General features: G+C 36.8%; 2 protein-coding genes and 1 pseudogene across 2 annotated transcripts in view; 1 reads left to right on the forward strand and 2 right to left on the reverse strand.

Annotated features, from left to right (window-relative positions):
- Positions 1 to 739: 739 nt before the first annotated feature.
- On the reverse strand, positions 740 to 911 carry LOC114923108 (annotated as a pseudogene).
- A 2,106-nt stretch (positions 912 to 3,017) lies between these two features.
- On the reverse strand, positions 3,018 to 11,806 carry CRTAP (cartilage associated protein). Its single transcript, XM_015822775.1, has 7 exons — positions 11,348 to 11,806; positions 8,854 to 9,003; positions 8,233 to 8,404; positions 6,416 to 6,544; positions 5,104 to 5,249; positions 4,796 to 4,879; positions 3,018 to 3,743 (listed from the first exon to the last, which is right to left on the reverse strand). Exons 1-7 carry the CDS (start codon positions 11,804 to 11,806, stop codon positions 3,687 to 3,689), a joined length of 1,197 nt encoding a protein of 398 aa, XP_015678261.1. The 3' UTR covers positions 3,018 to 3,686.
- A 3,595-nt stretch (positions 11,807 to 15,401) lies between these two features.
- The window catches only part of GLB1 (galactosidase beta 1), a 40,564-nt gene continuing 33,501 nt past the window's right edge, over positions 15,402 to 22,464 (forward strand). Inside the window, exons 1-2 of the mRNA XM_015822786.2 lie at positions 15,402 to 15,546; positions 20,070 to 20,239. Of these exons, the coding sequence (XP_015678272.1) occupies positions 15,424 to 15,546; positions 20,070 to 20,239 (293 nt within the window). The 5' untranslated portion in view covers positions 15,402 to 15,423. The remainder of the gene's footprint in view (positions 15,547 to 20,069; positions 20,240 to 22,464) is intronic.

A 22,464-nucleotide genomic window follows, 5' to 3' on the forward strand; every position in this document is an offset into this window, starting at 1 on the left:
CACCCACCCCCCCGAGAAGGAAAGATTAAAAGGGCAAAATATTATATTTCCTCAAAGGATCTTAAACAGGCAGAAAAGCATGCCCAGTTTTTCTTAATAGCCCCAAGTCTTCCTCCCTACGCAGAAACCAGCTCTGTAGAAATGCAGATATCATAATCCTTTCAGAAAGATTGGCACCTGGAAGCTTAGAGCTGATCATATTAGCAAGACAAAGATACCTAGAATCAACAATCCCTCACACCAAAAAATCCAACATAGGACATAGTCATCAGCCACACCCCCAGGGAAGCAGGATATGACCTTTGGGACATAATAGGATTAACCCACCACATCAGAATACCAGAAGAGCGCACTCAGACTCAGGTCAAAGTTCATGCTACAGGAACAGTTCCAAAGAAAAGCTCAAGAAGGTATAAAAACCCACCACTCCCTACTACATGTGGTCAGCTTTCCCAGAGCCACGCTTCTATCTGGCTTTGCTCTTCAATAAACTACAACCTTCTTTCTAAAGCAGTCTTCATTTTGCTTATTCCCAGCTTGGACTGGACCCTGATGAAGATTTTTCTTTCCACAGTACAAAAGAAAAAAAACTTTATAAGGATTTTAATGTTGACTTGTTCAGAAGATAATATAAAAGAAACTGTGTGCACTTCAGCAGGACCTGAAGTTATCCCATATTCATTTAGATATATGTTTTAAATTGTTTTTTTGATGTTTGTGATATGCAAGTTCCTGAACAGCTATCTTGACAAATTGCCATCTTTTGCTATTGCATGCATCGGATTTGTGTAGAACAAATGAACTTGCAACAAAGGCTAAACAATACATGGTTTTACTTCTACCGTTTTGACTTCTGCAGGTTAAAAACTACAGTACTACACTTGATCTTAGCCAAAAGGCCGAGAAGCGATAACTATAGTAATGATATGTTTCAAAAGCAGTAAAGCAGGAAAAAAACCTTTGTGTCAGAAAGACATAATTTATTTGAAAATTTACATTTTTCCCCAAAGTGAGCATAAAATAACATGGGTAGTAATTACATGAGTGTTTCACTGAACTATTAAAGCGGTAACCATCAAGAATTGTTTCCATATTGCTCTTCTTCTTTTCAGTTGATTTGTCTGGAACAATTCTATCCTTCTGATAATTTCAGGATGGGAGAGAATCATCCCAGATTCATCACCATTTATTAGTTAGAAAATGCATTTTACTTGTTGTTAGAAAACACATTTTTCCTGTTGTTTGCTACCTAGAAAATATATCTTTTTATATTGTGAAAGTGGGATTTTATTGGAATGAGTTGAATTATTGAGATAGAACTACTTAACTTTTAGTAATACACTAATATTTTCATTTGAAATATCATATTTAAAAAGATGAAAATCACGCTCCGAACTTTGCTTGGAATACTAACAATATGTTTTCATTTCAATCTAAATCTGAAATTTGTGGATTTTAAATTAATTATTAGAACTATATGCAATGATTTAAAAATTGCCTTGGATCTCATTCAACCAAGCATTTCTCTGCTATTCATAAAAGCCCTCTGCCTTATTCAGCTTCTATGCAAGCCTGAAAAATATGATCTTGCTTTCAGAAAACCACTTATTAAAGTTAATACAAGTCTTAAATCAGCTACAACTCTTCCATGCTCATGCAGAATGCCTGAAAAATGTTATAAAATTTAGCTCAGAAGTACACAAAAACGTGTTTGCACAAGTTTTGAATCACTTACTAACTTACTACTTAAATAGTATTAGTATTAGCATGAATAGTTAATACTGAATGCAGTGACTAAATTTGTATAAAGAATTCATTGTTGCTAATTTTATTATGTTGGCAATAGTTCAGACTTTCTTTGGGTGCATTTGACTTTGGCTGAATGAAGTGAAAACTTTCATTCTCAGGTTAAGTCAGGGTTGATTTAGATTAGAAAGTGGTGTAGATGTTGAAAATTTCACACCAAAGCAGCTTCTAGATAGTTTTGGAAATAATTTATAATTTATAAATTATAATAGTAATGTTCCTATAAAATAAGCAAAAGAAAACTGAGGAGGTCATCTTATGGAAGTCATCAATTATACATATATGGCATTACATATATTGTATATGAATGTACATAAAGGACAACTCTGTTGTAAGTGTGATAAAGATAGTCAAATCTGCACCTACATCATGGAAAATATCTTTTCTTAAGTATTTATTCTTACTATTAGAAAAGGAGCTGTATGTATATAATCAAATAGAGACTATAACCTAGAATAAATCAAACTGTCCATGAAAATTATTCTGCAGTAGAGTTGCAAAGTCATTGTATATGGAAATTATTTTAAAATGTGCATTTATGGGGAACTCTACATACTATATTATGAAGTCCATACACTGAACTATTGGGTTTGTATACTCTTTAACAGTGCTTTTTTTCTTAAAAAAAAACAAACGGTGCCGGAATTCACACACGTTATACAACCCACCTTGCCTACCCGACAAGGTTCCATCCAAAAAAGGTGCCGAAACTCCGTTCTGCATGCATCTATAAAGCATGCCTGAAGCCTAAGCAAGCTATACTTGAATATTAAATATTTAGATTCACTAAAATCACAAGCTGCACTCTCATTATAGCCAATTTAGAGTGCCATCCTATGGATCTCTACTTGGAAAAAAGCTCCAAGTTCAAGGGATTGACTTCCAAAACAGACATAGCCCTCAATTTACGACCACAGTTGAGTCTGGCAATTATGGTCATCAGACTTAATGGTCATACAGCAGATCATCACACGATCTTTTTTGCAATGGTTGTTAAGCACTGTGATCATAAATGAATGCAGCAGTCATTAAGCAATGACTGCTTAATGACTATTGTTTCACTATGGGGCAGAATTTTTTGAAAACTGAAAGTTTTGGGGGAAAAATGACTTAGATTGAAATCTAATGCCTACAGAACCCTACAAATAGCAGTAAATGTGGTTTGGTTGCTGAGTATCCAAAATGTGGTCATGTGACTGCAGGAACGGGATGGCCCCCCCATAGCTTTGATATCAGATCATAAGATGGGGACTACATGTAAGTTTGAACTTGTAAGCTTGTAAGTATATGACTGCAGTTTCAGCTATTTCAAAGTATGTGCTTGTGGCTTAAGACTCAGACTTTATTTAAATGCACTGTGCAGTATAATACATAAACCATCCTTTAAAATTATAGAGTTGTGCCTTTACTTATTTGAAGGATTCATATTCTATTCCTCATTTGAAAACTCTTTTCATACAGAACAAATCACAAAGATCCATATCTCCCATCTGTCAAAATCCCATCTAAATCATGATGCCTTTGCTTAGTAAAATGACTAGAAAAAATTGCTCAAAATATTCCACATTGTTCTATTTTATTTTTCTTTTGTTTAAACTTCCTTTTTATTTCTTTATTTTTTATGATTGGGAGTCGCATAAAGCAGCCTCAGAGTGAGATAGGTGCCAAAGAAATTTAATAATAATAGTTTTAAAAAAGGAAATAAAGAAAAACAAGGTTCAGCTGAATGGCAAGGTAGAAAATTCACAGGATAAGTCGGGCATCTTATGAAGCTTGATAAAGACCTGAGGTATTTCTAAACCTGAGCTAAAGATGATGCATGGAAATACTTAGGAGCAATGGTGAATATTCGCTTCTTAACCTTCTTTACTTGTTAAAAATCACTGTGTTCCATCTTCTACTTCCAGGAGTTCATCAAGGTATTCTACTACTTCACCCTAGGATATGTTATCACAGAGAACAGGTTAATATTTTTAAAAAAATAGTTTTTGAGACAAATTGCTATTTTTTAAATAAAATAAAATAAAACATAGAATTGATATTAATGCTGAAATAACCAGTTTGGTCTAATGATGAATCTTCTGGCCAGAAACCAGGAAACTGAAGTTACTTGTTCCACCTTAGGCACAAAAGCTGGTGGATGTCCTTGGCCTATCACTTTCTCCCAATTTAATTTATTTAAAACTTTCAAATATAAACTCTCTGAAAAGTTAGGCATACAACTTGACAGCAAGAACCCATAAATGAAATAGGGACTAGGAAAAGCAAAAATGGCAAGGAAAAATGGCAATTGTCATGGCAAAAAAGTTACTTTTCCTTATATCTCTTTGATCTATCAAGGGATAATTGGAAATCATGCATAATTAGTTGCATGGCATTATATTTTCATGGTCCATTTCTCTGCCATCAAAGAGAGCTTGATATGTCCCAATACCAGTAGTCCTCAACTTACAACTATTCACTTAGTGACCATCTGAAGTTGCAATGGGCTGAAAAAAGTGACTTATGACTGTTTTTTCACACTTGCAACCATTGCAGCATCCCCGTGGTTACGTTAATTTTAGATGCTTGGCAACTGGCATGTACTTATGATGGTTGCTGTTTCCAGAATCATGTAATAAACTTTTTGTGACCTTCTGACAAGCAAAGTCAATGGGAAAGGCAGATTCACTTAATAACCATGTTACTAATTTAACAACTGCAGTGATTCACTTAACAATTGTGGCAAAAGTACATCAAATGGGGCAAAGTTCATTTAATAACTGTCTTGCTTAACAATAGAAATTTTGCACTTAATTGTGGATGGAGTTGAGGACTACCTATAGGCATGGAAAAATGTAAAAACATTGTGTCTTCATTTCAATATGTCAACTCTTTAAAACAAAACCAGAACCAGAACAAGCAAGGGAGGGAGGGTCATTACCAACATGAAACCTGATCCTTAATTTCTTTTCAAAATATTAATTTTGCTTTAGTCTGCTTTACTTACTTCATCATCATCCATTACATACTCCTTAGCAAATTCATACATTTCTTTCTGAAGCGTTGTTATGTTGTAATATCGAATGGCTTCCTAGAAGATGAGCAGCAAAATTATGTGTCATATTAAAATCAAAACACTGAAATATCAAGGTCAACACAGCAAGCCTGGAAAAAATAAGCCTATTCTCGTACTGTATGTTAAGTGTTTCTAATCACGCTACTCCAAAAGTCTGGAATTTTTGATAGACTGGTTAGCCAACCAAACAGAATGGGCTACTTTTCTTTCTAGACTGTAATAGGCCAACATTTACTTACAGCTCTAGGCTGGAAATCTTCATCTGTGAGTCCCCATTTATCTTTATGATATTGGTAATAGACAAGATTCTGTTTCATCACTTCATCTTTCTGGTCAAAAAGCATGTAACTAGCAACACATGGAGCTGCATTCTTCAAATCATTCACTGAATCAAATATGCAATAAATCAAGTCAACTTCTCAGAAAGATACTATTATAACAACACACATTCTACAAATATAATATTTTATCAGCACTTTGAGTTGAAATCAGACCTCAGGGCTGAATTCTGATCCATGGTAGAAGTGCATATTCCCAACTAAAAATAAATAAATTTATAAGTATTAAAAACAAGTATCCCATCTTAACCTTAACACCAGAATTATAAGATATGTATTCTTTCTTCTTCTGCCTTTTTAATTTCATTTTGATAATGGCAATATATAACATTTCTTCTGTATGTAGATAAAGCCAGTCGCTTTGTATTTAAAAAATATTGATATCACTTAGATCATCTCCATGTAAAAAATGCAAAGCAAAGTGAGCATTCTTTTCTTAATGATCCAATTAGTGCTTTTAGGGAAATCAAAGGGATTATCTACTATAGTATATCATCCTGGGCAGAAGATATAACTCACTTGCTGAGCTAAGCTATTTTCTTCACAGCCATTATCTGTTGGGTAGTGTTGAGCTTCAAGTTTTAGTGACCATGGTCTACACAACAGTTCAGAATCAGGCACAAAGAACCAATCACACAAACTTGCACAAGTTGGAAATCAGCTTGGCTAAAGACCAATTGGAAGTCAGGACACTTAGCAATAATGATAGGTTCCTGCTCAGTTGTCTGTGGTAGTCACTAAACACTGATGCCCAAAACTGCCTATAACATGTAAAATGGCAATATGTACTAATAGTAGATGAATTACACATAGTAATAAACAGCACAATTTTACATTAATTGTAAAAAATTACCTAACAGAAACTAATCCAGCATTCATGACATCAATATCTAGCTTAGATTTCTGAAATAACCAGGCCTTAACAAACTTTTGGAAAGCCATGAATATTGGGGGGGGGGGGGGTTTCATCTCCACAGGAAAATTATTCTATAAGAATGGGGACCCCCGTAGAAAGTAACCACATTTGTACTGCTTTCCACCAGAAGCAGCCAAAATTGGGGATATGATTGCAGAATTGAAGCCCTGTCACTCTGAATAAACATTTATGCAAAAACAAGAACCAAGAGGCTTCAATTGCATCTTGGTTTTTTAGTTCTCATCCAGACATCTTTGTTAGGATCAGTTTCAACTAAGAACAAAACTCTTAACTTACATTTATAATAGGCAAACTGCAAGTAGTGATACATAGTTGCCACAAATTTTTCCACAACGTAGCCCCCTATGACAGGTGTCAGATCAATTTCACATCTCAGTTTGCACTTAAGAACTTCAATATAGTGATCTAAAAAATAAAATCTGAACATTACTTAGTTTACTAATTCACCTTGAAGATGACAGGTTGACTATAAAAAAACAATACTGTGAATTTAAAAAATGTACAACAGTTGAGGCATGAAAGTCAGTAGGATATGTCAGTGTTTAATTTCTGGGACACAAAAAAATCCATTATGCAGAATACCTAATAAGCAAATGCAGCATACATTCTCGAAATCATGACATTGGCATGACAAATTCCTAGAATAAGTCATCAATAGTTTAACTATTACAAATAATTCTGAATGTGTTAGAACTGTGCAATATTTCAAATAACTATTCTGATTCATTTTCTTCTGATTCAGATACTAACACTGCCTCTGCACAGAGGTCTCCTTCCACTTCTTTTCCAATTGAATTAATTCGGCCCATTTCAGTATTTCAATTTGAGGCAGAGAGTTCTGCTCTGCACTGGTCAAAAAGATACACACAAAAATGGATTTGTTGGCATTTCATGGCAATTCAAGCAAGCAGGAAAACATTCAACACTGTATTTGGACACAGAAAATACTCTTAAGTGTTCTATTTGCATTTTATACAGAGATCTGGAAAGTACAGTTTTGGGGGAAAAAGAAATCATATTCAGATAAAATAATATTGTTGAATTTTTTTCCCTCAGATTGTGTTTCACTCCCTCCAAATTATCTCTCACAAAAGTTTCCCCACAAATTTGAATATGGGAATCTAAAAGAGAGAAATAGCAACATGCAGGGCTAAGCCTACTGTACCTTCCTCAATCAATGCCTCCTGCCCTACAACTTCTTTGCTTTGTAAAGCTTTTCTGATGTATTTTCTTGAATGAACCATGTTGTTAACTTGTAGTAAGAGTTGTTAGCCTGTACTATCTGCTTTTTCACTAATATACTGTAGCTGTATTTCCAATAATTAAATAGGTAATTAAATATTACATTGTCTGGGCGCTCCATCACTGGAGGTTTTTAAGAAGAGACTAGATTAGTCCAGGGGGCTGGACTAGAAGACCTCCAAGGTCCCTTCCAACTCTGTTCTGTTCTGTTCTGCTCTGCCTTGCCCTGCTCTGCCCTACTCTAATTAATATAGTTTTGATGTCAATTTCAGTCAAAACTGTTCAGATTGATGTATTGACTAATTTTTTGTCTCCACTCCAGATTATAACTATTTATCAGTCTATTTTAGGCTTTGTGAGTAATGTGTCATACTATTGTAGGACTAATACATATATTGTGTATATACTAAATAGGTAGGATAAAGCAAGAGAGAGAGAGAGAAAGAACAGTTTTGTGCAGAAGCAAAATGTCTCTTATATAATGTAACAAGTGATTATAAATATTATATTTAGGCTTCTTTTATGTCAGAAAAGAATAGAAGAAAGTTCCTGTTTTCTATTTGCAGCCAAAACTTGATATTATCTCCTAATTTAAATAGAAAATACATACTGTACATATATGTCTAATTAATGCTTTGAGCAAACTTCTTCATCTGCATAATCACCTGAATAACCATATTTATGTCAGATATGAATCACTTCATTTTTAATTCTTATTCTCACACTCCTCTCTCCCCACTGGCTGAAAACTGATTATTATAAAGCATATAGTGGGTGTAAAATTTAGAAAATAAGGATTCTTTCATGAAACCCTTTCACTGCTTTAAAATAGAACTTTAAAATAGAACTACCTGCGATAGACAGATAAAACTCCTTAAAATCTGTGATCTCTCGGGAGCCTTCGCAGGCAGCTGTACAATCATCATAGGCTTTGTAGAAATCAGGAAGTGCCAGTTCCATGTCTGAAATTGAGGTCTTCCAGTTTTCTCCATTGTAGGCCCTTACTGCCCTGACAAAGAGAGTCTGAGAGGCAAGAACAAAAATTGAAGGAATGTGGCAAAAATTGTATTTGAATGACCTAATTTCACTCCACATCACTATATGCTCAAGAAACTGAAGTTTTGCTTTGCTTTATTTTCTGTTTTCCTTGCACAGCAGATCCAGACAGGTCATTTTTCCTGTATCTACCTCATTAATTACACATTTTTCCCCATGAAACTTACACTGTCTTAGATTCATGGGGTCTTCTAATAAAGTCCTGTATTAAATAATTCACTTTCTACCAATATTTTGAAATTAGTAAATTAAATGTAATGGATTGTCAAGGGACCAAAATTTGGCATTTTTAGCAATAAAGCCATTATTATTATTTACAAATGAAAATAAGAAATTATAGGAAGCTAAAAAAATATTTTTATATATTTTTACAGAATATTATAAGACACGTTAAGAAAGAAGGGTAGAAACTGTACCTCATACGATTTGATTTCTAAATCTTTAACATAATCTTCAGCATCAGGCATGCTTTTGTAATACGCCATATTCCTTTTCATCATTTCATCCTCCGGATGTTTCAGAAGAAATGTATGTGCGGCTGCAACAGCTTTTGGAAAATTGTTTGCCTAGTGAAAAAGAATTATATATATATATATATAAAACAAAATCAATTATAAAATACATAAAGTTTTATATTTCTATTTCACAACTTATATATGAAATATATTTTGTTCAGATATTGTAAAATGTATTTATTTTCATCTTAAACAATTTCTAATAAGTGCCATCAAGGAGTATTCTGAGATGGGAAAGGGATTAAGGAAGGCAATGAGATAGATAGGAAAAAAATCAAGATATCAAAACTGGGTAACGATAAAGGTATTTGGAGGGGGGAAATGTATCACAGGGGCAATGAAAAATTTAGCTGCTCAGTTTAAGTTATTTCAGTTAAGAAAATTAAAAACCATGCAATGTTACTAAAAAAAAATCACAATGATGAGCAAGTCATGGAAATGTGGACTAAGCAGCACACAATGGTTAGTAGGGATGAGGTTTATGAAAGAAAGTGCATTACATATGTCAGCCTTTTCCAACCAGCAGCATTTTTAGGATCTCTTGTTGCCTTTCTTCAGACTTCACCGTGCTGTAACCCCAGCCACTTTCAGGCATGCTTATGACATTGTGATGCTTACACAAAAGGGGTAGGGCTTGCACAGTGACATTGCTTTTGTCAGTCTGATTCTCCCCTTTCTAGGTGTTGCTGCCTCCAGCTTTATGTTTTTATTAGATTTATATGCTCCATTGCAACCAGGAGTTCAAGGCAGCATGCACAGTTTAGTGTGGATAGATTGATAAACAGACAGAAAGACAGTAAGAACAAAATGGAATAAGATGCTGACTGGTTTAAAGTCACCCAGTGAATTTTCTTGACTCAGGGAGAACTAGAATATTTCTACTAATACGATGGGCTACAACAGTGGTGGCGAACCTATGGCACGCGTGCCAGAGGCGGCACTCAGAGCTCTCTCTGTGGGCACACGTGCCATGCCCCAGAGATAGCAAACGTCCCTCTTCAACCAGCTGCCTGCTAACTTGCCGAGGTCCCACATGGCCCAATGCATCCCAGCCCGGCTGGTTTCTCTCCCCCTGTCCCGTCCCTCATGGCCTCGCATGCTCTCCTTTTCCCAGGCACGACCCACTGCATCGCCTCCTCAGCTGTCGGCTGGCTGTCCAGCTCAGAGGCAGCTTCTCTGAACTGCTGTCGGTGGCTGCGGAGCCCCAGAGTGCACCGGTTGAGGGGCCGGTAGGCTGTGGCTGCTGACGGACATCATCAGCCCCCATGCACTTGCTGGCCTCTGTGTGCGGGGGCCGATGGTGTCAGGCAGGAGCTGCCCCTGCCCCTGCCTCACCTTGCCCCATGGCAATGGCACCCCTTCCCTGCCTCGCCTCGCCTCACCCCACAAGATGAGCCCACTTTGGCCACACCCACACAGTCTGCCATGACCACCACAGCCATGCCCACTGGCACCCGGTGATAAATAATTGGGTTTTGGGTTGCGGTTTGGGCACTCGGTCTCTAAAAGGTTCGCCATCACTGGGCTACAACTTCCAAAATTCACATAGCCAGGAGCTAACACTTAAATGTGTAGTCCAACACATCTGGAAGGCTGCAGTTGAAAAGCCTGGCATATTCTTATTTAATTTTATGTTTATAGCACTAGAAAAACAGAAAAATAACAATTGGCTGAAGGACTAAGGAAAAGGAATTAATGGGCCTAAGAGACCACAAAGATTACTAAATTCCATGTTTGACAAAGCAGTTGTATGACCTGCAAGAAAAATAAATCTGCATGCAGGTGTGCAGTGACCTTAGCAGTTTTAAGATACATGGACTTCAATTCCCAGAATTCCCTAGCCAGCACTCAAATTCCGGCAGACAAATTCACAAAACTTTAACTAGCTGATTGAGAAATATTAATCTATCACCCAATAGAAAGTTCTAAAGTTTTTCAGTAAAAAGTAAAACATAAGCCTGAAATTCAGAATGGATGATAGATGAATATTGAATTTATGTGAAAGATGCATTTGATTCTAAGATAACCCTTCCTTTGTAATGGTATGGAAGGGGTTGTCACAAGTCTTCCTTTCAGATAAATTTATAAATGATTTAGCATGAACCGTGGGCTATCATTGTCACCTCCTTGTATATCCTAATCTCTAAATGCAGGGCAGTGAAAAATAATTAAATTTTTCCAATCCAAAAATGATGTTAGGGAAAATTTCACCTGCTGGACTTCTGCCTTCCTGTTTAAAAAGCCTCAATTTAACACACGGAGGGAAACTAAGAGCGCAGAATGCTCAGAAAGATCCGGACTTCATGAAAACTTTGGAAAGAAGGAGGCGCAGAAGCGGGACGCAAACGTGGCAACGGGCTGTGCCAGGGAAAAGGTGGCTCGGGTGAGGGGCTACCTTAAAGTAGGCGAACTGCAAGAACTTGTAGGGATCGCGGCGCTGGAATTCTTCCAGCATTTCCCGGCTGGGCTGAGACTGGCGGAAGGCCGGCAGCCCTTGCTTGCAGCGTTTCAGGCACTGTGCTCTGCGTAGCATGTCCCCGAAATAGCGCAGCTCCGGGAAACCATCGAAACGGTCGGCCTCTTTCTCTTCCTCCATGCGGACGGAGCTACAGTTGAGGTGACAGAAGGCCTCGCTGTCCCGCAGAAGGCGATAGAGCCGCAGGCTCATCTCCAGGTAGCTCACGCTCTCCGGCCAGTTCTCGCTGCTGTACTGGTCCAGGCCGTAGCGGTAGGCAGACTCCAAGGGCATCAGCTCGTCGCGCGGGAAACTCCTGAAACTGTAGCGCTCGTACTGAGCCCGCGCCCCGGCCCAGAGGAGGCAGAGGGTGGCCACGAGTAGCCGGCGCCTCCACATCTTTCCCAGCTTAGAGAATAACCGGACACCACGTAGCAAGAGGAAGGGAGGAAAAAAGTTCAGCCTTCCCGCCCCACTCCGAGAACCAGGCGGGGATCCTGAAGGATTGACGTGCAGTTGGACCCCTCCTCCTGACCCGCGCTGGGAACGTCGCACTTTTTGGGGAGAAACGGGTGGGGGAAACTAGGTCAGCAGTTGGACCGAGGGGTCCAACTTGCCTTCATTCGAGGGATCTCGCTTAGGAGGATCGGCACAATCGGATACTTTAGGAAGCAAACTAACGTGCAAGAAAACTGACCTTGTCCTAAACTTTTACATCTCAAGGATGGATCTTTCTTGCTTCCGCTTTTCCTCAAAGAACAGAGATGGTCAGAGGCAGCATTTCAAAGGGCGTGCTTCAAAAGAAAAAAAAAAAAATGAGCATAAACAAGTTGCTCTTTTTGTATTTATTTTCTGTTTATGTATATCCATTCACTTAAAACAGTGTTTCTCAATATCGGCAACTTTAAACTGCGTGGATTTCAACTCTTAAGTTTGAAATACACTGACTTAAATTACTACTATTATTACTACTACTAGTACTACTTCTAGCATTCTGAAGTTGAGTCTGATTCATAAAGGCTTATGACATCCTCTCTGATGCTCTCCAGATCTATTGGACCGCCACTACCAGAATTTCCACTAGCCATGCTAAATAGGAAATTCTGGCACTTGTAGTCAATTCATCTGGACTTATGCAATACTTGGAAAAATTCACATGTATGTTAAATAGTAAATCTTGCCAAGCATCTGCTTCTATGGTTCCAAAGGTGATTTTTCCAAAAGGCAAGTCAACTTTGTTTATTTTCCCTTTGAAAATATTTTGCTTTCCATCAAGAAGCTTCTTGACTGGTGGGGAATGGAAGGTGTGTGTGATTCAGCTGAAAGGAGAGTAAGCAGTCCCAAAAAAGTTCCACACCCATTTGCATTCTGATTCAGTTGACTCTTGAGGATATGACTCTCAGAAAGCTAATGACTGACCCTCAGAGTGCTAATGACCAGATGATTGCAAAGACTATATAAATCCTTCCATTCAGTCAGAATTGAAGAAGTGAAAAAAAATTTAAGGGAAAAATCCAAGAAAGTCCAGTTACCTTTGGGAAAAGCAGCCTTGGGACAACCATGGATGACTGTAAATCTCCATAGACTTCTGCTTCTATTATCCTGTTTTTCTTAAGAAAGTAGAAATAACCTTATATGTACAAAGCAATTCCTGATAATAACTAATGCACTGCAGAAATGAGATAATGGTTTGGCAGTTTCTATTAGCAAATTATGTGATAGCTTACTTAAGCTATCTTATTCTCTTGTACAAAGTATACTACTGGAATAACAGTTTTCTATAAACAGTCTTAAAAAAGTAGAAAATGTGGTTTATAAACTTATATGTACAAAACAATTCCTGATAATAACTAATACACTGCAGGAATGTGATAATGGTTTGGCAGTTTCTATTAGCAAATTATGTGGTAGCTTAGTTAAGCTATCTTATTCTCTTGTACAAAGCATACTACTGGAATAACAGTTTTCTATAAACAGTCTTAAGAAAGTAGAAAATGTGGTTTATAAACTTATATGTACAAAGCAATTCCTGATAATAAACTAATGCACTGCAGGAATGAGATAATGTTTTGGCAGTTTCTATTAGCAAATTATGTGATAGCTTAGTTAAGCTATCTTATTCTCTTGTACAAAGCATACTATTGGAATAACAGTTTTCTATAAACAGTCTTAAAGTAGAAAATGTGGTTTATAAACTTATATATACAAAGCAATTCCTGATAATAAACTAATGCACTGCAGGAATGAGATAATGGTTTGGCAGTTTCTATTAGCAAATTATGTGGTAGCTTAGTTAAGCTATCTTATTCTCTTATACAAAGCATACTACTGGAATAACAGTTTTCTATAAACAGATTTTTAAGATTTTAAAATTTTGTTACGATTATTCATTGATGTTAAAGCCATACAGATAGTCCACAATCAACAACAATTCATTTAATGGGCAAAGTTCACAATCTCACTGGAAAAAATGACTTGTGATTTTTTTTTTCACACTAACAACCATTGTAGCATTCCTGTGGTCACATGATAAAAATTCAGATGTTTGGTAACTAACTCATATTTATGATAGTTGGATGTTCTGAGGTTATGTAATCACATTTTGCAAACTTCTGACAAAGTCAATAGGGAAGGCATATTCAAGCCAGATTTACTTAAGAACTGTGGCAAGAAATGTCATAAAATGGGCAAAATTCACTTAACTGTCACACTTAGAAACAGAAATTTTGGGCTCTATTGCGATCATAAGTTGAGAATTACCTGTATTAGCTAATGTGATGACTTCCCCAGACACTTCCTCAGATACTTCTCCAGATGTTAGTTCAGAGGAAGATAAACCAGTCATAGGCACGTCAAGACTGGAATTGGTCAATGCTCCAAATAGTTAACTGAGAGTGATTTGTCTGAAGCACAGCTGCAGCAGGACAGCCCAGAGGCTTCAGGTGGGGAAAGCATGCACTGCAGCCAGCCAGTTATGAAGAACTGCCTTCTGCACCTGATCCGAGAACATGTAGGGCAGGGAAAAGGCAGGAGCAGTGATGGTCAGCCAGATTACTTATGAGGAGGCAGCCTCCTCACTCTTGATGGGCTGCACCGGAAGCTGGCTATTTAGCACAGCAGCCAGAGATGATGCTGTGAGCAATATGTTTGTTTTCTTGCTGTGTGTTTGTGCCTTGAACTTTGGATTGTGTCTCTTCAACTGTTTTCCTTGCCTTGTTTTTGCCTGTGAACTGGCCTTTGTTTTGGAACTTGCCTTTGCCTTGAGGAGTAGTGTTGGTTTCATTTGAGTAGCCTGTGGAACTCATTGGGGTTGAGTTGGTGCCAGCACAGGGAATTGCTGGGGAATAACAATTCAGGCTTGGAAACCTTAATAAAGACTCCTTATACATGTGGTTTGTGTGTGTGTGAGTGAGTGGGACAGCACAGCTATCTGGTTAAACAATGTGAAAATACTTTGAATAATTGTTCAACAGTGTTTTATCGTTATGTTACAATGTTGATCACAAATATTTGATTCTTTTGTTAAAAATATATTCAATTTTTATGCTAAAATAATAAATTACCAGTATAATCAAAACAAAACCAAGAATAAATTTAAATTAGATAAAAGTTCATAAAAAGTGGTATAGAGGATGCCCAAGAATTAATAAAAATAGAGGAAACATTTTGGAAACAAGAACCAACTTCCTTCTTCTCCCCTCGGAGCGCCGCCTTCGCCTCCTTTGGCTCTTCAGGGCATCTATCAGATGTCAATTCAACATTGCAATCCTGGGAAACTCATAGTCTGCCCAACTTAAGCGTAGAACTGTAGGAAGAACACGAGCAGCAGGAACAGAAACGCGAAACCCCATATTCTGAACGGCAGAGAGTTGAGAATAGCTGAAGCTGGCTGGCAACAGAAGAATGATGATTATTCACACCTCTCCTCTCAATGAAATCTGGGTTTCCTTGCATTTTATAGCTGCAAACAGACACGCGCGTCCGCTAGAGGCGGAAGTGATCAGCTGACTGGAGTCATGCGGTCGGTGGGCCTGACTGCGTCTGGTGCCGAAGTATTGTCTTCTATTTCTTTGACTTGCTGTTTTAACATGCTTGTTCTGGTTTTGCTTCACTTCCTAGCCGCAGGATTTGGATCCCCGGTAAGCATAGTCCTTTCTCGTAATCTCTCACCGGAAGGCGACTTGCACGAGGGAAGACTTTTATTCTGCTCCCTCCCGGAGCAGAAGGGAGCACTGCGTTGATGGAGTATTTTTCGAACCTGGCAACTTTAAGATGAGTTGATTTCTATTCCCAGAATTCAAGACACCCATATTAAAGTTTCAGAATTGGGATTCACTGCCATACATACTGGGGAGCTCAGTTGGCTTCCTGAACATCTCGTAGTGCCAATATACTCTTACAAATATTCAAATATGATCAGGAAGAAGTCTGAGCTGCTCACCATTAATCTAGGCAGTGTTTCTCAGCTTAGATAACCTTAATATGTGTGGATTTTTGGCTGGGAAATTCTAGGAGTTGAAGCCCACACATCTTAAATTTGCCAAGTTTGAAAAATGCTGATGGAATGAATGTAATGCCCAGCCTTTGCAAAGAAGCCTAGCATCTAGGAAATGTGGGAAGCTAGGGTTACTTAGCAGATCTATTGCTGTACTCTAAGTCCTGAAGAAACTTTGAAGCATTGCTTTGAGTAAAATTAGCATTTAACTGAGCTTGGCCAACATAGGTCTGATTGATAGGAGACTAACCAGGAGAACCCAAGGACTTAAGTCTAAATGAGGAAGTGAAAATATGTCCAGATGAGGCAGCTTTCCTGACATTGTTTATTGCTGCAACTCTGTAGTCACTAGATGGAATATCTACCTTACCTAGAAAAGCGTCCAAACGGCAGAAGCAGATGTTTTTCTCTGCATTTCAAAATGCCTACTCTTTGTTGAAAACACATGGGACAAAGCCATGCGTGGTTAATGGCTTGTATGACATTTGGTACTACTGAAACAAATTTATCAAAACTCTCATTGTCTTTGTCTGTACCTTCAAGTGCATTATACTGCAACAGTTTTTAAAATCTTTAATCAAGATACTAAAATACACTGATTTGAAGAATATATATATATAAAAAACCCTATACCCATTATTCCTCTGGAGTTGAAATTTGCATAATGTTCAGACCAGTTTTAATTGCAAAATTATTGCCATTTACTTGCCAAAGGTGTCCCTGCAGTTATGTGGTCATGATTTCAGACAGTTCTGCCAGCGTCCCTCAACAAAGTCAATGGGGAAGCGGGCAGAAAGTTGTTTCCACTCTCACCATTTTTTCCCCTACGTATACAATTGCAATATCTTCATGAAAATTTAATGCATTACCTGCTGCTGGAACTATCTTTTTCTTCACGATAGTATCACGAACGTATCTGACTGAAAATATTGAGGTGACAAGATTGAGATGGCTGCTGAAGTTGCAGATGGGATTCTTTCTTAACGTCTTAATGGTCATAGGATCCCATCACACATGGAGAAGTACAGTGAAGATCATGTCCTACAAGAACAAGGATATTGACTGGTTTTGTCTGGCTGGGGTTGATGATATTGAAGCAAATGGGCACTGGATGAATTTGGAAAAAAGCGTTAGAAGGCTGTAATATGATCATGTAGTCCTTCTTCTTGCCTATCAGCCGCTTGCTGCAAAACAGGCTCTTCAAGCTCAGTCAAATATAACCTTGGTTTTGTCTGGGCACACACATGGAGGGCAAATATTGGCGTTTATTTCATGAATCCATTCTTTGTTGGTTTGTATAAAGTTGGACAAAACACTCTGGTGCATGTCAGCTCAGGGACAATGTTATATGGAATACCCATGAGATTGGGAAGTTGTGCACAAATTACAGAGATCATCCTTCATTCTCCTTTAACAGTATGACAACCCATTTTTCATAGCTTACAATAGACCAGCTGATGACATACTTTCTTGTTATACTTTCTTGTTGATATCTTTTCAATACTGCTGGAGAAGTTATAAAAATCAAAGTGTTTTTTAAAAAATAAAAAGAGTAACCAAGTTCCTGTCTGTGACATCCAGAATTGTGAGAGATCTGTGACGAAAATTAATTGGTTTAATGTGCCATTATTTGGGAATGCAGGTTTTAAAACATTAATGTAAAACATGGATTTTGCCAGAATAAAAATACCTAGTTGGTAAAACTTATTAATATTCATTCTTTGAAAGTGTGATGTGTATATGAATATTATATTTATTGTGTATCCTTTTTATCAAATGCAAGGGCTCCCACAATGTGTGATATCAATAAACTGCCTTCTATACTACTTATGCTTTTCTTGGGCAGTGGCCAACATGAGATTTGCTAGAAGCTCAAGCATACTTTGTAAAATGTTGATTTTGGGGAAACATTCTGGATAGTCTACAGGACAGAATAAGGTACAATAACTTCTCTTTTTATAGTAAGAACCATGCTCATTAAAATCATAATTAATATTTTAATCAGCAGATATTCAAATCAGGGGATGAAAAAAAAGCTTTTAGTGAAAGTTGTTCACTCAATCCGTTCAGCTTTATTATTATCAATCCCAATGATTAAATGTAATGAATGTCAGAAGATATAATTCACTTTAGCTTTTTGTTTGTTTCAGCATTAAACCACTTATTTGGAAATATTGCTTTCCCAGAAGTAGGATCCTTTAGCCAATTTCTTAAATATTTGAAAAGAGTATTATGTGGCTAGTTTCTTCTGTTTACTTGAATAAATGTGGTTTTGCATCACCCTGCACTGCTATCCCATTTTGTGCATGATTTAGATGAGGCTTTCCAGGGCTCCCCTACCTCTGGAGACATCTGCACATTCCACTTAATGATGTATGGAATTGCTTAATGACACAACTGGGGTAGCCAAGATTGTGATTGTTAATGTAGACAGTCACATGAGCATCTTGCTTAACAAGTACCGGTATGACTGAAATTCTGGCCAAGGTAATCCCACTGATTTCCATTAGAGTACTTTAAGTATATATGAAGCAACACTCTTAATTTTCATGCCTTTTGCTACAAAATTAACAAATAATGTATAAATTAAATAATAAGGCTTTTCAAGAATAAAAATGTCTTTAAATTTAAATTGCTTGATGACATTTATATATAATATTTTGTTTTACCAAAAATGATAAAACAAATAATTTAGAATATTAAAGAAGGTAATAGAAGATTTCATTATCAAATCAAACTTTTTATGGCCTTTGGGAAAGCATAACAGTAAAATACATACACCAGTAATTATGCACTTAAAATTTAAAAATGCAATAAAATGACATACATAATTATTGTAACTGTAGTATAAATAAAAGTTGCAATTACCACAACTTCAATAGTAAATCAAACAGATGCAACAAATGATGGTCCAAAATTGAGCAATCTGGAAAGATATATCAGGGTCCTGATCCAATAGAAGCAGCGACAGACAGACATTGGCTCTCTAGCAAAATGGCATGAATAATTTTTTCCTTGATTAGATATAGAGATGATAAAGAGAGAGCAACAAAGGAGCTTATGGTTTAACAATTCCACATAGCCATCTCCACATGGACATAAGGTCTGCTGAAAGGGACGTTTTTATATTGCCCCACAGAATTGCAGAGCATCCAACCTGGCCAAGGTGAAAGGCTGATGAGATTTATAAATTAGAACTTAAGAGAGACACATATCCATCTTAGAAGAATCCAGAAACTATAGGTTGGTACTAGACATACTACAATACTATTGTTTGAAAATCAATATCCCAGATACATAGTTTAAGATGACTCCTGACATTTTTAAGTCCTAGTGGACAGAAGCTTGTCAGAGAAAATCCTAAGGACTGGAGTTTGTTACTAGCTTTTGTTAGTCAAATTTATTTAAAACAATAGCTAAGGACTAATGGAGCCAGGCTAAGGAGGCAAAACAACAACACTAATTTCAAGCAGAACCAGACTCAAGCACCCACAAAAATCAAACATGCCCCTAATTGTAAAACAACATTGTTGATGTATCTTGGAACTACAAGTGTTGTTCCTATAAATTTGGACTGTACAGTTTTCAGGAAAGCTAAGACATGACCTTAGCAAGAAAAACCATGAAAACTACTGGAATAAAATGTTCCCACTTTGGGTAGAATTTTAAGACAGCTCTACGAAGCTATGGGCCAGGCTTGCCTGATAAGAGACGTGTGCACTCTCAGATAAGGAAGCTTTGAGCTGCACTTCAATATATTTATATGAACATACTTGTTTAATGGGGTCCCGTTAATTTGCCATTTATGTAACCTACTTTTGTATTTCAGCTTTTTGATAATTACTATAATTTGTTCTTTTAGGCAAAAGGAAACCTAAGGATCACAATCCAATTTTTTGTGTGCAAAGACTGAATTTACTGTATATTAATGATGATAGGTTACATTTCTCCAAAATTTAAATATTGTCAAAACTGGTGTTTGCTGTGGTAGAATTCATGACTACTCAATCATCCTGGGGCTGAATGGATTATATTGAACATCATTGTTAAGGATAAAATTGACACAGTTTATATTTGACAAGGGTGATTATTACATACACAATTATTACATATTGCCCTCCACGGTTGGCAAATTACAGTTTTTGTCTAAATAATTTTCTTTCATAGGTTACATCCCAGAGAAGTTTTGAGATTGATTATTCTCGCAACTGTTTCCTTAAGGATGGGAAACCATTCCGCTACATCTCAGGCAGCATACATTATGCCCGGATTCCCCAGTTTTACTGGAAGGACCGTCTCTTGAAGATGAAAATGGCAGGTCTTGATGCTATTCAAACGTAGGTAACACTGAAACTCTCAGACCTCTTAAAGACAGGAATTCATCTGAGGTTTATAGTCATTGAAAATATAGCCCCATAAGATGATGATCCGAAGTGCCAAATGTTTGCAGTTCAGATAACAATTATTCTCTTCAGTAAAGAATACTCATAGGATGTATTCTGTATTTAGGAAATAATGCATTTCTTTATTTTATTCAGGAACAAACAAACTTGCTTTTGGTAAGCCAAAATCAGTTGAATAAGATAGGTATTTCAGAAACTGAAAAAGGGTATCTGTTGTAAGTAAGAGAGGCCAAGAATATAAGTTTCAAATATCATGCTATAACTAGCACAACGTATAGCTAAATTATTTGCATGAAGCTCTCCTGACTAATGTGTCATTTCTGATACAGGATTTTTATAGAGGCTTACAAATAGTAGGTTATTTTACAAAAAGAGTTAGGGCTGCATGGTGCTTTAAAATAAATTGAATGCTCCTCTAAGGTAACTGAGATTCTTCAATATACGAAGTGTAAATTTAGTGTCCAACTAATAATCTGGATAGATTTTACTTCTGCTAGTAAGAGGAGAAATTGAAACAATTATGGAAGCTATTTGTGCTCAGTTTTTATTTTGGTACATAATTTCATGAGACATTGTCTGCGATTGGTGCCTTTCCCATTATGAGAACTAAAACTTGCTTTAGGATCTCTCAAGATGCTGGTTTTTATGTCTGATAGGTTTTCTTGGGAATATTGTATATTTATTTATGCAGTATTTATCTCAGCATAATAATATTTACATGTAGCCATCTAGCACTGCATATCTAATTTATTTATTAAAGTTATATGCCACCCATCTTGCTTTGAGAGTGGCTCTGGGTGATTTGTTTGTCTCACGCGAAAATAACTGACAGTTTATTACTGTAATGCAGCCTTTCTCACTTGGGGTTGTGCAAGAAATTGTGATTGAAAAAAAGTAAACATTTTTTAAACTATGTGTGATGCAATGTTAGCATTCATGAGGGTGGGAATTTTTACGTGTTACAATTCACTTGTTGGCCTACTGGTATGCTGTTGTTGTAAATCATAGGTTGTGTACTTTAGAAATGAATTGTACAGATAGCCTTTGTTTAGCGACTGTGTCATTTAGTGACCATTGAGTTACAAAGGTGAAAAAAAGTAACTTTATGATCAATTCTTGTATTTATAACCTTAATAAGTTTATAAAGAAAAGGAAAGCTGAAGTAAGGTTGTAAACACAGTAGCTACTGCTTCATTTAATGACTGAGTCACTGGTCCTAATTGTGGTTGCTAAATAAGGATTATCTATATTGAGAAGCTTTAGTATTTGTTATGATTTCTCTGTGAGGGTTCTTTGAGACATGAATGTTATTTTAGAAGTTCCTCCATAGATAAAGACTGCTCTAATGCAATATGCTATGCATCATGTTTCTAACAGCCACTAGAGGGGGATAGATGCATATGATTTATCATTATACTAAGAGTAAAAATTTAAGAAACAACCAGTTGCTACACTGTGTATGGAAAACAAATTTGATTCAGAAGTTCTCTTTGACTAATCTCAGGAGAGAAAATAAAAAAGTGTACAAGAGCTGTGTTTGTACTACAGAACTTTTCAAGTAATTAATTAATAACACATAGATTAATTTCTAGCTTTATAAGATTTGCATGGGGTCCGTAGGATCACAAATGTAAGCTTAAGTCCACAAAACGTGAAATGGAACATGCCCTGAAATGTTAGAAAATAGAAATGTTATGAATATAATTCTGTTATGTAACATTTCCTACCTATGATACCAGATATGACTCTGTTCTTGCTAACAGGTAGACAGATGGAGAGATAAATGGGTGGGTAGAGTTCTGAATCCCTTAATATAATTTTTTCTAACATTCCATGGAGTTGGAAAGTATAAAAAAGGTAATCTCAGACTTTCAGAGCTGCTTATTAAATCCAATTTATTGTTAGTCGAAGCATATTATATCATAGGCAATTCCACCAGTTTTTTTTTTTAAATGAATTAAGACAGAGGGATGCTGGGGTAAAATTTTATGGAGTCTTTCTGAATCTCCTAAGCTGACTATTGTGTCAAGACATCCACCATTCCTATCTCTCTGATGTAATCTGTACAATCTGTACAAGAGTGGAACATGAGGATTGTAGGTTCTCCGTCTCTGAAGCTTTTAAAGTTAGACTGGGCAGCCACCTCTCATGGATTGATG

Source organism: Protobothrops mucrosquamatus, unplaced genomic scaffold (assembly GCF_001527695.2).
Source record: "Protobothrops mucrosquamatus isolate PMUCROS unplaced genomic scaffold, P.Mucros_1.0 scaffold_177, whole genome shotgun sequence".
In the NCBI taxonomy this organism is placed as follows: domain Eukaryota; kingdom Metazoa; phylum Chordata; class Lepidosauria; order Squamata; family Viperidae; genus Protobothrops; species Protobothrops mucrosquamatus.